The sequence below is a fragment of the Esox lucius genome, chromosome 19 (genome assembly GCF_011004845.1).
Source record: "Esox lucius isolate fEsoLuc1 chromosome 19, fEsoLuc1.pri, whole genome shotgun sequence".
Lineage (NCBI taxonomy): Eukaryota > Metazoa > Chordata > Actinopteri > Esociformes > Esocidae > Esox > Esox lucius.
Window position 1 is genome coordinate 39,453,360 of NC_047587.1, and position 14,135 is coordinate 39,467,494.

At 39.8% G+C, this 14,135-nt stretch overlaps 1 protein-coding gene across 1 annotated transcript in view; it reads right to left on the bottom strand.

Moving 5' to 3' along the window:
- Positions 1–1,118: 1,118 nt before the first annotated feature.
- cspg4 (chondroitin sulfate proteoglycan 4) overlaps positions 1,119–14,135 on the bottom strand; it is a 69,990-nt gene continuing 56,973 nt past the window's right edge. The window contains exons 9-10 of the mRNA XM_013132881.3: positions 6,649–6,832; positions 1,119–6,232 (exon numbers count right to left, since the gene is read on the bottom strand). Coding sequence (XP_012988335.3) covers positions 4,374–6,232; positions 6,649–6,832 — 2,043 coding nt within the window. The 3' untranslated portion in view covers positions 1,119–4,373. The remainder of the gene's footprint in view (positions 6,233–6,648; positions 6,833–14,135) is intronic.

The following is a 14,135-nucleotide window of genomic DNA, read 5'->3' on the forward strand; positions in this document are numbered from 1 at the left end:
AGTAGATTTTTAAATTCTGAAAAAGAATACTGCAATATGCATTTGATTGAGTTGAGTGCTTCATTAGCATTAACTGGAAGGCACTGCTACACTCTGTGATCATATTATCGTACCGCTGTCCTACTATCTGCTATATTCTTTACACTCATATCTGTTCATCCCTGGCTGGACTTTTCATCCTCTGAGTTCTTTTGGGAGAAGTGAAGGGAGGAGCTGGTCTACTTGGAACAAAGTGTGACTGGCTGACATAGCCCACCATCAGCTGTTCTCTCCAACAGCAGAGGATAGAAGAAAAACACAGACCAAGGAATGTAGAAGGAAGGAAGGCATTTCCTGCAACTCAGAAATAGATTCTGGAGTTTAGCTGATTTAGGGTGAAACCAGGAGTGTGAAATTATTGGTCACATGGGATGTCCTAATCAACTGATGCCACCTTGCTTACTTTTATCTCTCTGTCTCTGTCTTTGTCTCTCTCAAGACCATGTTGGCGCATGCCGTCTTTTTGCTGCTGACATCTGTCGTGACCAATTTACCAGGATACAATCTCACTGGAAATAAACTGTAGAGTTCCATCACTTTGTTGGTCCATGATAAAAAGAAAAGGAAATGCAAACACATGCAGAAAAAGCTCATGTATGTTGGCCAAGAAACATATGAATTGCCTTGGGTGTAGTGATTTATCATTGGACAGCACTAGCAGAACACTAGCAGGAAAACATGAGAGCTGTTTTGACGAGACAGAGAAAGCAGGAAAAACCAGTAATAAGCACTAAAAGTAAAGGCTTTTCATAGGAAAAAATGACGTCTGAAAAGGTGCTTGTTAAATGTTGAGAAATGCCGGTATGTCTTCACTTGAATATTTGTCTTGGACCCTTACGCCATCTGGTGTCCAACAGCATGTAATGACACTCCCAAATCAGACTTGTGTTGAGAGGACGCTGAGGTATCATTCTAATGTCTTCAGAATTCTCAGTTTGAAATATTACTCAACCAGAGAATATTTATACGAAAGATGAAAGAACTCGCCATATAGCAATGGCTGGGCTATAATAGAGCCGGGTGCACACAAAATTAAGCATTTCTAAAAATAAAATAACCATAAAGACATTTTATGGACATATCTCTCTTTATTGGTCTAGGGATTGGACTTTTGTGACAATTTAAGGCACGTGTGTTTGTTACATTTACTACATAAATCTTGGACAAACCAAATCACCAAGTCTGAGAACTGTAGGCAGAAGTGATCAAAAATAAATAAATAAAAGCACAAACATTTTGGGGGTCATACACAAAAACAACACTCTACAGAGAAAGAGAGAACTGCATAAAAGTGCTCATAGAAAACATGACAGTATTACACATTTAGAAAACAAGTCTAAAATGTTTCAACAAGGAATGCACAAGCAAAGGTATTTAAAAGACAACATTTACAAAATAGCCATTGAGGCACAGACATAATCAATTAATATACTGAAAGAAAACAACAGGAGTAATACTGTAAAAAGTAACACAATCCAGACATTTCCTGAGCTATCTCCTGAATGGTGTATCTGATATCATTATCATATGGTTATATAATGCTCTGCAGAGAGAAATTATATGAAAAGGAAATTGTTGCAAGTTGCAATAGCTTAAAGTTTCAACAAAGAAAAATGTAAAATATATAATACTATTACGCACATAGTAATTTGAAAGGTAAAGAAATGTACAACTGTTACCCAAATGTGTTATCATGTTAGACCTGTATTGAAACGTTACTACCCTTCCTCCCAAACAATACTGCAATATATTGGCAATAAGAGAATATATATTTCTATTATTTCTATTATTTCTTTTATATTTCCTTTATACTGTCTTTTCCTAACTAATATTGTCTAACTAATTCATTCTTCAATTAACATCATAACAGTCAATAACGTATTCAACTTAAAAGCAACACATTTTTAAGCATGGTAACAGTATTAATCGAAATTACAGAGGAAATTAGGTTAATATAATTTATCAGTAGGAATTTATTTAATGTAATGTCCATCTGATAACTATATCAAAACAAAATTAAAACACCCTGCAGTTCAGACCATAAAAAATGCTGTAAACTTATTTGGATGGGGTTTCCTAAAACTACTGTATATTTTCCATCAATATCCATCTTCATTTTTTATTTTATTTTGACAGGCTTTTCCACAGGATATACTTTATTACTATTTTTATTTGTTTTAAGTCTATAGATAAAAATGTCAACACTACCAGGACTTGATGCCAATTTCAACCATAGTACCTTTGGCATTTCTTGAAATTCTGATACTGTTGAAATTCTGATACTGTTCATCTGCTCAACTTATTATGGAATGTACATATACTGCTATATATGTGTGACATAAAGTCTCAAAAGTAAGCATACCTTGCAGCATCAATTAGCTAGCCTTGCCCAAGATTTGTTTTGTAGCCTTGAGAAATCCGTAAGTCAATACAACCATGGCAGTTGGAAAGACAACACAAATAGATTTCTGGTCAAGCTGCAGAATACCCTTCAGAATCTGTCATTCTCCATGATCCAACTAGAGGAGCTTAGATATAACACTAATTCTTTAAAGTCCACCAACAGAAATCGGAGCCTTGATTAAACCTTTTTTTGTGGAACTGGATAATAGCACTCTGGCAGATTTAAAATGACCTCAACGCCGCCTGTCAGCCAATAAAGATTATTTTGAGACAGGCACTCGTGAGTCATGTCCTGTCTGTGGTCTTGAAATGGTATTCTTTGCTTTTTTGTCTTCAGTGCCATAAGTCAGTCCAGTGAATCCAAGCAAGCGGTTCAGTTTTGAGCAAAACTGATCATTTAGAAAGGCTAAAGGATATATGATATGATTAAATGCTGGCTGAAGATTTAGGGCCAAATTCAATCAAAACTGCCCACATCAAGGGTTATTAACCTGTGACTGTCTGTTACTTGAACCATACAGAAAGCCAAAGCAGTATCCTGTATAGTAAGATAGCTATATACCCTCATGCCCACAACTATTGGCACCCGGTTTGGGGCATAGTGTAATAGGATGTATTGGAATGTCTTGGATTTTGATATGTGCTTGTAGGATATATTTATGCTGCAAAATCCAGTGTGGTCAAATAATTTTAAAATAGAGCTCTTTGGCCACAAAACCAGCTGTCGGTTTGACATTGAAAAACTGAAACATATGCAGAAAATAGGCCTAATACCACCTCTAGTCTCTGGGGGATCCTAAGCAAAGCCCAAAACAAACAAAAATAAATGATATGTTTGGATCAGATGCCCCTGAATGGCCCTGAGGGTCTTCCTGCTGTCAAAAAAACCCCAAAGCACAAATCACCATTTTTAGTCTCCAGACTTGAACCCTAAATTAATTATTTTAATTAAAAAGGTAAAACATAAATTACAGATAAGAAAGAATAAGAATAGAAAGAATAAGAAGGATCTGGAAAGGTTCTATAGGGAGGAATGGTTAAAGATCTCTTAATTTAAAAAGAAATGCTCAGTGTTTTTATTCTCACAAGCAAAGGGTGCTCAAGTATAACAAATAGGAGTGCATGAATATCTCACTATTTGTATTATTCATTTTGTACTGTCTTTCTGCTCATCAATATTAAGGGTGCCAATAACACCTGACTGTGTATCATGTCCAAATAGAATGCTATGCTCAAATACATTTGGATTTGGTTCTAAAACATAAAAAATATTATATGTGACTGTTTAAAAAATGCTATGCAAATTCGATTGAATTCAGCCCTAACAACAAAGCAAACAAAAAATGACATGATTTATCATTTATAAAAAAAATAAAACAAAACTACTCAAGGCAGTCTTTCCTTCATACAGCATAGATCTTGACGAGTTCAGTTATGTACACACAGCTGTCCACCTTTCCTGTTTCAGCAAATCTACAATTAACTACAGCAACAATAAAACTTTAACTCAATCTGCTTATATACTGAAATGAATAATATTGGCCATACCATGGTGAATATATTTGTAAGAACACACCAAAAAACTTTGCAAACAGAATGTGTTCATGTCCTCATTGTGCCCTGTGAAAAACGAAAATCATAGACATCCAGCAGATTTCCTAAAAATAAATATACAGGATAGGCAAAACCCTCTTTAGTTTAATGGTTACTCTTTTGTCAATGAAAGTATTCAGTGTTTCTTGACTTGAGGATTGGCACAACATTTAAGATAGTGAATTTTCCAATTCTATCAAAACATACAAATTGCTTAATACTATTGTCAAAAAGATGTCCTTAACACTGAAAAGGAATAATTAAAGAAGAGGGCAGTGTTCAGAATGGTCAAGGATCTACCTCTCTCTATTTTCTTTGTGTAATCCTTCTGTCAGTTATTATACCCAGTATTGGTTCTTTTTTAACGGCGGGTTCGTTGTCCGACAATGCTGCAGCAACTCCGGGTCAGCATCTTTGGAGTCCATTTGGGACATGGGGATGTTACTCGCTGGGTCGGTTTTCCGGAAAGTCTCCTGGCTGACCTCTCCATTTTTGGGCTTTGTGCTTGCCACGGTCTGCACGTCATGCTTGCCTGTCTTGTTACGCCGCACCAGATAGAAAGCCAAGATGGATGCCAACAGGAGAAGCAGCAGGATAACCAGGATGGGGATTAGAATAGACCACAGACTGTTTCTCCTGGAAACCATTGATTTCCTATCCGAGTTTTTGTTGGCAGAGGAGGTGGTGGGGTCAACTCCTACGTGAGGCCAATCTATGTTGTTCTCTGAATATGGACGTCTTGCCCCTCCTGGGAGGTCATTGCGGTCAGACCTTTCAGCCTCGGCTGGGACCTTGAGAATGGTGGCTGGGTAGACCCATGAGGCGTTGTACGGGGCTGTTTTGAAAGGCAGAACACATTCAGCGGGAGGGACCCCGTGGGCCTTGAGAAGGAAGCGAGCCTCATCTAGGGCTTGGCTGCCCCCAGTCCCATTAAAGATCTCCATGGCCACGCGGCCCTCATCCAGTTCTTTCTGAGTGAATGTGTCCACAGGACTGCCGTCCGCTCCTGGCCCTCGCCCTCCGGTCCGGATGAAGCGGGCTCCACGTGGTTGCTGAATAACACTGAAGGAGGGTGAGGTCCGTGTCTTGTTGGCCAGTGGCGTCGCGTCGAGAACTTTCTTGTCCAGTAGTACGATGGCACCGCGTGGCAGCAGGGGATCCTGGGGGATTTTTACTAGAGGCTTTACTGTGATGTTCAGAACTGAGGAGACATTGGCTGCCCGGCTCCGGGCCACAAAGGCCACACTATCCCTAGGGGAGGTGGACTTGATGAAGCGGACACTCACCCGGCCCTCTCTGATTTGGGTCTGAGTAAAGGCTGAGGTGGGCTGCCGGTCCACCATGATGGCGGCGTACTTGGGCACACTGGTGATCTTGTAGAGAATTTCCTCCTTGTTGGGTCCGCCTGTCGTGACCCTCAACATCTCCTCCGTCACCAGGGTCTCGTCATCCCCCTGCAGCACCTGGATCTCTGGGGCTTTGGCCAGCACCAGTACCCGGGCCAGAACTCCTATATGGAGTGTGTGAGGCTTAGTGCGGTGCTTGCCGTCCGAAACAGTGAACTCCAAGAAGCCTTCTGACAGGCTCCCATCACTAATGAAGCCCACCTGGTGCTGGTTGACTGCCTCCTGGCTGAATGTGGAGATGTGAGCACCGGTGGTAGCATCCACCAGCCGCCCGTTGGCAGGTGCTTTGGAGACGGTGAAGTGCACTTCGTCGGGGGTGCTGTCCTCGTCGTGGGTGTTCAAGAATTTCTGAGTGATCACTGTCATGGAGCCCTGGAGAACTTCTAGAAGAACATCCAGACTCACCAGCTCTGGTGGACTAGAGTCCCTTCTTCGGATGGAGATGTTGAAGACCTCCTCCAGGACCACGGCCTGCGTATGGGATTGGGAAGGGGTGCTGCTGCCCGGATAGTTGACCCGGGCCCGGAAGGAAAAACTGTCCATAGAGTCTCCAGAGTCATCATGGAGGTACTCTAATTCACCCTGGGTTATGTTCTCCTGTGTGAAGTAGGGGGCTTCCCGCGGCAAGTCCTGGCCTCCTAGGGTGACCTGCCCATGGGCTGGGAAGTGGCCCAGCTCGAAGATCACGTCCAGTTTGCCTCGCTCCGACTCAGGCAGACTGAATAGCAGATTGGATGCATCCAGAATGGAACTATCAATGACCTTCCTCTGACCTTGGATGATGTTCAGACCTAAAAAACAAGAAGAAAACAACAAAAACACAGATCCATCGTCATTAGATCAATACTTCTGTGTAGCTTGCTTACAAAGCCAGGGTTGTGAGTTTTAATTCTACAAGCGGACTAGTACAAAAAAAGGATGCACTAAGTTGTTCTGGATAACAGTCTCTGCTACATAATGTAAAATCAGCTCTTAGCCAGTATGCAGTTTTATGCAGCTTCAGAGGTTTTGAAACTGTTGAAAATGACCAACCCAGACCCAGAATTCTTTGTCATCAACCACTTTTGATTTGACAAACTGCCTGGAGTGACTAAAACAACACACAGCCGAATCTATCTCTTTTTAAGCCTAGATTTCCTGTCTTCCACTTTTGCTTTACAGTAAGTTAATGTAGTTTAAGAGAAATACTAGACTCTTTGGAGACTACCTTTGTTCTTCCAAAGCTGTGAGGAGACGTTGTGGTTGGCTGCGTCGTAGGACACAGTGATGGGGAGGATGTGATGTATGGCAGGGGCTGGAGGAGAGGAGAGCAGGAGCTTCACTGAGTCCCGCACCACCCAGAAGGGCTCCTCAGGCATCTGATGCTCGTAGAAGACGGCCCCAGACTCCAGCTGTAAGGCAGAATGGAAGACATGATGGGTATTGCCTATCAAAGAAATGTTTGAGACTCATACCAACCAAAAAGGAAAAAGGGCTTTCTTATTGAATAACAAAAGTTTGTAGTCTTCAGTTTGATACTTTCCAAGAGTAGAAATCGCAATGCCACCACAAGAGACAGATTTAACTGCAATAATTATTCTGACTCATAACTATAAAAGTTAAAAATATGTTTTCAAGAAACATGTTTGGTGTGTGTATCAGTTTTACTGCATCAAAAGTCCAATTCAAGTATGATAAGCCACAGAGGATCTAGGGCACTGAGGACATTTTGCTGGTCTTCACAAAGAAAAGGCTATTTTGGACTTATACTGTTTATTTGGATTCCCATTAGCTCCTTCAGAAAATGCAGTAACGCATCCCAGGGTCTACAAAACACAGAAATAACTAGACTCTGGTACAATGATAGACACATCTAAAAAACATAACACAAAAATACAACTTAAATATTTAGTCTAGATTGTGTCTGTGTGTGTTAGTACACAAGTGTGATTTAGATATGTGTGCTTAGCCTTTCACAGTCTTATTGGACCATGATATGTTGTTTCATCAGGCTTTGAATTGTAATTTAGCTGCTTCTTTAGTCATTGAGGACGGATTGGAGTTCCATGAGATCATGGCTCTGAATGTGATCTAGAGTGGTCCGGTGATCTGATCTGCACCCTGTGGTGCAGCTGTACTGCTGCAGCATGGAGATGACCCACTCTTTCAGCAATACATTTTATTGTCCATCTTCTTTGAATTACCTTTCCAATAAAGCAAAATGTTTCAATTCAATTTCATAAAAAAAAAAAAATCTATATATTGTAGAGTGAGGGCAAGCCGGATGCTTAGATTCAGGACCATGGAGAGCGAGCACTGGTGGAGAGCGGTAAGGTTCCGGATGAAGAGGTACGCACACCAGGGGGATTCGGAGGGGGTGTGAAACATTCAAGGGGCATTTGGGGGAGCTTGCCTTACCCCTCCACACCTGCCTCTTGTTCCGCACCATCAGGGTGGCTATAAAGGAGAAGGCCAAAGCTGCCCTCGGGTAAGGAGGAAGAATAAATGACTAACAGCCTGTCTTGTGGGTTTTCCACTGCAGACTATGAATGAAAAGAATTGCTCTATGTGCCCGATCAAGTCCCCCGTGAGCCAGAGAAGTCGTCGGAACCACTCAGTAATTTCCTCCATGGTTTTGAGCACCGTTTTGATGGCTCCTTTAGTTTCTCAGTATGCTGCTCATTTACGTTAATAAAACACCCTTGAGCCTTGCACCATTCATTTGTCACTGTGTCCTTGCTCTGCCTAGTTACTATATATTATAAAAAATCATAGCTCACTATGATATTCTACGTTGCCGTAAGTTTGTTTTAGACCTTGGGTCTGTGAAGGGACACTCAGTGGCATGTCTTATGGGGTATGTAGGGTTATCCAAGCTGTATGTCATTTAGTTATGCAGACAATTTGGACTTTCTATTAGTGATATTTGTCATAAAACCTAGAAGAGAGGCTGCTGATCAAACCTAAACCAAGAAAAGGCAGTATGCATTTTGTTATTGCTAGCTCTGCGTGGGCAGTCAGGGGCAATGTGTGCTGCTTTGTTTTGAGCCAGCTGTAGCTTTGCTATTTCCTTCTTTGACTCACTGGACCATTATGCCTGACGGTAGTCAAGGTTGGACAAGACCAAGGACTTGAGAACCCATCTCTATATGAATGCCGTCAGTCAACACTGTTCTCTATCAATTTACAGGTAGTAGGCTGCTAACCGACTGGGCAGTTGTTAGTGCGAGAGAAATGTGTAAGGTTAATGGTCGGGTAGCTTTAGGGATAAAACTGACCTGACCACTGTGTTCCCTCGGGTGTTCTGCTGTGTACTGTTCTGCGTTTGGGTCTTTAACACATACAGGTGCTGGTCATAAAATTAGAATATCATCAAAAAGTTGATTTATTTCAGTAATTCCATTCAAAAAGGGAAACTTGTATAATGTATACATTCATTCCACACAGACTGATATATTTCAAGTGTTTATTTCTTTTAATTTTGATGATTATAACTGACAACTAATGAAAACCCCATATTCAGTATCTCAGAAAATTAGAAATGTTGGCCAACTGAAAAGTATGAACAGCATGTACAGCACTCAATACTTAGTTGGGGCTCCTTTTGCCTGAATTACTGCAGCAATGCGGGGTGGCACGGAGTCGATCAGTCTGTGGCACTGCTCAGGTGTTATGAGAACCCAGGTTGCTCTGATAGTGGCCTTCAGCTCTTCTGCATTGTTGGGTCTGGCGTATCACATCTTCCTCTTCACAATACCCCCGTAGGTACAGGTACCCTATTGTTGTTTTTGGTTTTATTATGATTATTGTTCATTTTCAGAAGCCTGTAACTCAGCGGCTCAATTTGCATGAAACTTTGCATACTTGTTGCCATGAGAGGTCAGAAGGGCCTCGGCCATTACTATACCTATACACCCCATGGTGGCGCTGTAGCACTTTGTCAAATGTTGAAGGTTTGAGCATGCATATCTCATGACCTGTATGTCGTAGAGTGATGCAGCCAAGTTCAATACATGCCCCTTCTCATGTTGACCAAATAAATCTCTGGGGTCTTTCAAATTCGCCCCTTGGATTTTCCTCCATTTAGAATTTGGTGAAAAACTTGTTAACGGCATCTCCTCGGAAACTGCTGAACGGATTTGCATGCCGTTTGGTGTGAAGGACCTTTGAACCATTATCTTATTAAGTACTATAAGGAAAGTTGATACTTCAAATAGTATGGCCGAAATCAGCGAATTAAATTGAGCTGGGTGGGTCTATGAATTTAGAAATACATTAATCACAAATGGAACATCAAACAGCTACGAAACAAAACATACTCATAAATGTGTCTGTCAGGAATGGACAGAAAAAGTCCCATACAGAAATACCTCTTGGGGGCGCTATAACCATCACCGATGTTTCTCACGATTTTGCCGTTAATAAAAACACACTTAAATGACATCTCCTCCGAAACCGCTGAACAGAGTTGGTTGACAATCAGTGTAAAGGACCACTGGACCCTTGTCTTTAAAAGTTACATAAGAAAAGTTGATATCTCAAACAATATGGCCTCCATTTTAACTTTTGTGAAAAACTCGTTAACGATATCTCCTCCGAAACCCGGATTTGCACACCGTTCACTGAGATGGACCCTGGGACCAGTATCTTCAATTACATTTTTTGGAATTTTGATATCTCAAACAATGCACGCGTAATAGGCTAATTACTTTTACATGGGTGTGGCACTTTGTCAGGCTATATATCCCCTGTTCCCTCGTTTTCCATCTCTCCTCTCATATTCACGGATAACGACCAAACATCTTCCAACTGTTTTGTATTCAGTATTGTTGCTAGCTAATTTACTAATTGAGCTACATGAAGTTCGCTAGCTAGTTGATTAGTGCTGTGCTGGAGAGCTACACTATAGACAGCTAACAAAGCTGTTTTAAGACAGGCTATTGATCACTCTTCTAGCATCAGTCAAGATGAAATCATCTAAGAGATTGACGACCGATATTAGTTATCAGAGGGTCTATCAGTTATCTACCAAATTCTTTAATATTAAAACATTTTGTCGCGCTGTAATGACGTTCTACATGTTTTACTGTCATGTTAATTCAACCTACATGACTTGGTGCACCATGTCTTAGCAGTATTCACAATATTCAATTGTGTACAATTTTATAATTCAGGAGCTTTACAAAAAATGTTCACCCTTACTTAAAAGTTCCAATTGTACTAACTTAAATGTCAAAGTTGCTTGGCTAGTTTTAAAATAATAAATAAACTATCTTTGCAATAATGTTTTCCATTTTCAGTGTGTACATTTGCTAGGTGAATTCTAAAAGACAATTTTTAAAACAAAATTTTGAAAAACACCTCATCCTTAAATAATTTCCCCATTATATTAAACCCGGCTGAAAACGTTTTGATTCATTATATATGCTAAAATAAAGGTTTCCATAAAATGTATTTCAAATTTACTAACTATTTGTTTTATAGATGCCACGCAAACCTGGATTTATGCTGCATGTCTTTGGGTGTGGGAGTGTTGAAGTGGCCCTATAGTTAGAGTCAAATTTGTAATTGTGAAGTTCTGTTTGATTCCCAATTGAGCCAAATGTTGTTGTCCTAGGGCAAGGTACTCCACCCTAATTAACTCCAGGAAAATGTACCTGTACTTATTGTAAGTCGCTCTGGATAAGAGCATCTGCTAAATGACTAAAATGTACACTGTACATATTTTTTATATTAACGCATTTGATTTGTGTGTAAACACTATTTACAATCTTCAAAGTGGAGAAAAAGAAAAATGGAAATTGATTCCTTTCTTAGAAACTTGCGAACTTAGCAATAAAAATGATTTGACATAATTACTCAATTCTGGTAATGGTGTGGTTGTTATTAATGTACAGAAGTAACTTCTTTAATTTATTACCTACATTATCTAGCTCGGCTAGTTTATTTTTTATATTTTTAATTAACATTTCAAATAGTAATTTCCATTTTCAATGTGTAGCTTAGAAAAATTTAGTTTTTCACAATACAAGATGTTAGTTTTTTTTGTTTTAACAATCTAAGCTATTCCACAACCAAAGTCAATTGACAATTTGTCATTAGGGTTTCAACAGTATGCCAAAATCCTATTGTTTGTTCCAGTTCACTAATATTATTCTTCTGGAAAAAAACTGTACTTTTTGTAAATTCCTGTGAGTTAAAATGGTGTAAAGGAACCCAAATGAATATAGTAAAGCGTCAAGAAACACAAATTCTGGTGCAGTGGATATGCAAATCAGCCTCATGTTGGCACAAGCCTGTGAAGTTGGACTTTTTGAAAGTTCACCACACCCATCCCTTTTGACTTAGTCTTGGAAATCAGTCAGTAGATGTATCTCTTCACTAAGAATTTTTTTGCCACTGAGACCCAAACAATTGCCATCATGGATTTTCATGATGGCAATTGAAATAAAAAACACTTAAAGCACTACTCATATGGCAGCAAATGACCAATCTTGATGTAGTTTGACATTTGGTATCTATATATGAAGATCCTCAAGGGTTGTATAAACCAGACCAGTATGTAAAAAACGACATGGGGTCATCATTGGACAGGAAAAAACATCCTTCCAACATCGGGTTAATGTTTGTACACATGTATACAGTTTGTCTTTTACCCTGTATACCATATTGCATAATTTTCATTTGTATTCATTTTTATTCTTGTAATAGCCAGCTTGACTTGCGTTGACACTTCTTTGGCCCTAATGTTGTCATACACCAACAAATGTCCAAAAAATATTGGTACACTAAAATGGGGAGCTAAGTAAAGAAAATTCTTTAATTTCTAAAGTTTTTATCAGATTTTAAAACCAAAGTACTGGAATACAAAGGGAAAAAAGGCTACATTATTTTGGATGTCACAATAAATTATGATCCAGAAGCACTTAGTCTTTGCTTTTATACGATTGTGGTTTTCGTAGGAGAAATAAGGATGATAATGAACAGTTCCCTGAGAACAAAAACATTCAAATTCATCTGTTTCATTCAATTGTGTCATAGCTTTGAATTGTATTTGTGGGGAAGTGTTTTGCTTTGGATTATTTGCATCTTTGAGATGCCGTCTACGTTCAGCCTGTTTGACTAAATTATTAGATCACTGCTGAGGGATAGCTGGTCCAAGTCTGGGATGGAAGGTGGAGTGCTCCTGTGAGGTCACTCTGTCCTGAGCTGAACTTTTGAAGAGCACAAAAACATATCCTCACCAAGGGCAATAAACCACACATGGAAAAATAGATTGCAGTGTGCTGAGTATCTTTCATATTATTTGTGGGTTTTTACATTCAGTGGTTTGTACAGAATATTTTCCTTAGTATTCCAATTGTATCCCCATGTGTACACTTATCAAATTAAGGGGAACAATGACAAATCAAAAATGCCTTATTTAATAAATTCCTTGAAATAATTGTTGTGCTCTTTTTAAGCACACGTCTCTCACTCAGGGAGAGCAGGGTCGAGATAGTTGTACATAACATAAACATTTTATGTGATAAATGTCAGTCAATGGGTTTTCAAGCTTCTGACATCTCTGCCAAACACAAAGAAATGCTAGTATGTGCGTTTACTGCGCATGCATGCGGTCATAGAACTACTGGGAGAACATCTATGTCAATTCTCCTTCTATGACAGACAATACTTTGTCAAACAGCAATACATATTTTTGGTTGTGCTGTTAGTTGTTTTTGCTCATAGTCAAGGATAGGTGTGCTGTGCTGAGATGCAGCGAATAGAAAGATCACAAAATGCAATAATAGGACAGTTACCACCACCTAATATGTCCCAAGGAACATAAAAAGAAGTATCTAAAGGAACAGTGCTGTAATATTATTGGAACCTGAAAAAAAAACTGTTTTAGTAACTGTTTTTATTGCAACAACGATGCATACAGACAGGAGCAGAAGTGAGGTGTGCGTAGGGTATGTGCGCGAGACAAGCCTGGAAACCAGGAAGACAGCATGCCAATGTGAACTTATTTCTTGTGGTCTGATTACATAACATTTGTCACTACGTCATAGTGAGAGACATTATAATATAGCTAGCTAATGTTGACATTGTGTTAGCAACTCATTAATACCTAAATAACAAGCCTACCTGTTTGGTGCTTTAGCCTGTCCTTCTCATTTGAACATTTAGTTCTGTCATATTTTATTCCCTCTTCCATGGATTGGTCAGAAAGTTTCTTCTAACAACTGCCAAGTCATGAGGAATTTCTTTTGTTTCGGGTTCCAAAAAATATGGTTGCACAGAAGCTAAGAATGGTTCCTTCCTGCTAGATGAGGCAGCATCATAACATGCAATTTTACGTATGGTCAAACTATGAAGCAGTGACTGCAAAAACTGCAAACCATAATCACATCCCAGGACTCGGCAGTGACATTATGGCAATCACAACATTAACAGGAAATGTCCCACCGCATTTGATAACATGCATTGGTGGAGGAAGCCCTGGCACACTGCCATGTGTTCATCACATTTCCCCGAATGCAGAGACTGGTCCAATTATGCCTCTCAAAAGCTAAGAATGTGAAGGCAGGGCCTCAGTGGCAGCTGCCAAGGAAGAGATGGGACAATAAGAGGCTACACCTCAGTCGTCTTTTCCTGTACATCAGGGGTGTCAAACCGGTTCCACGGAGGGCCGAGTGTCTGCAGGTCTTTGGGTTTTCCTTTAAATTGGTT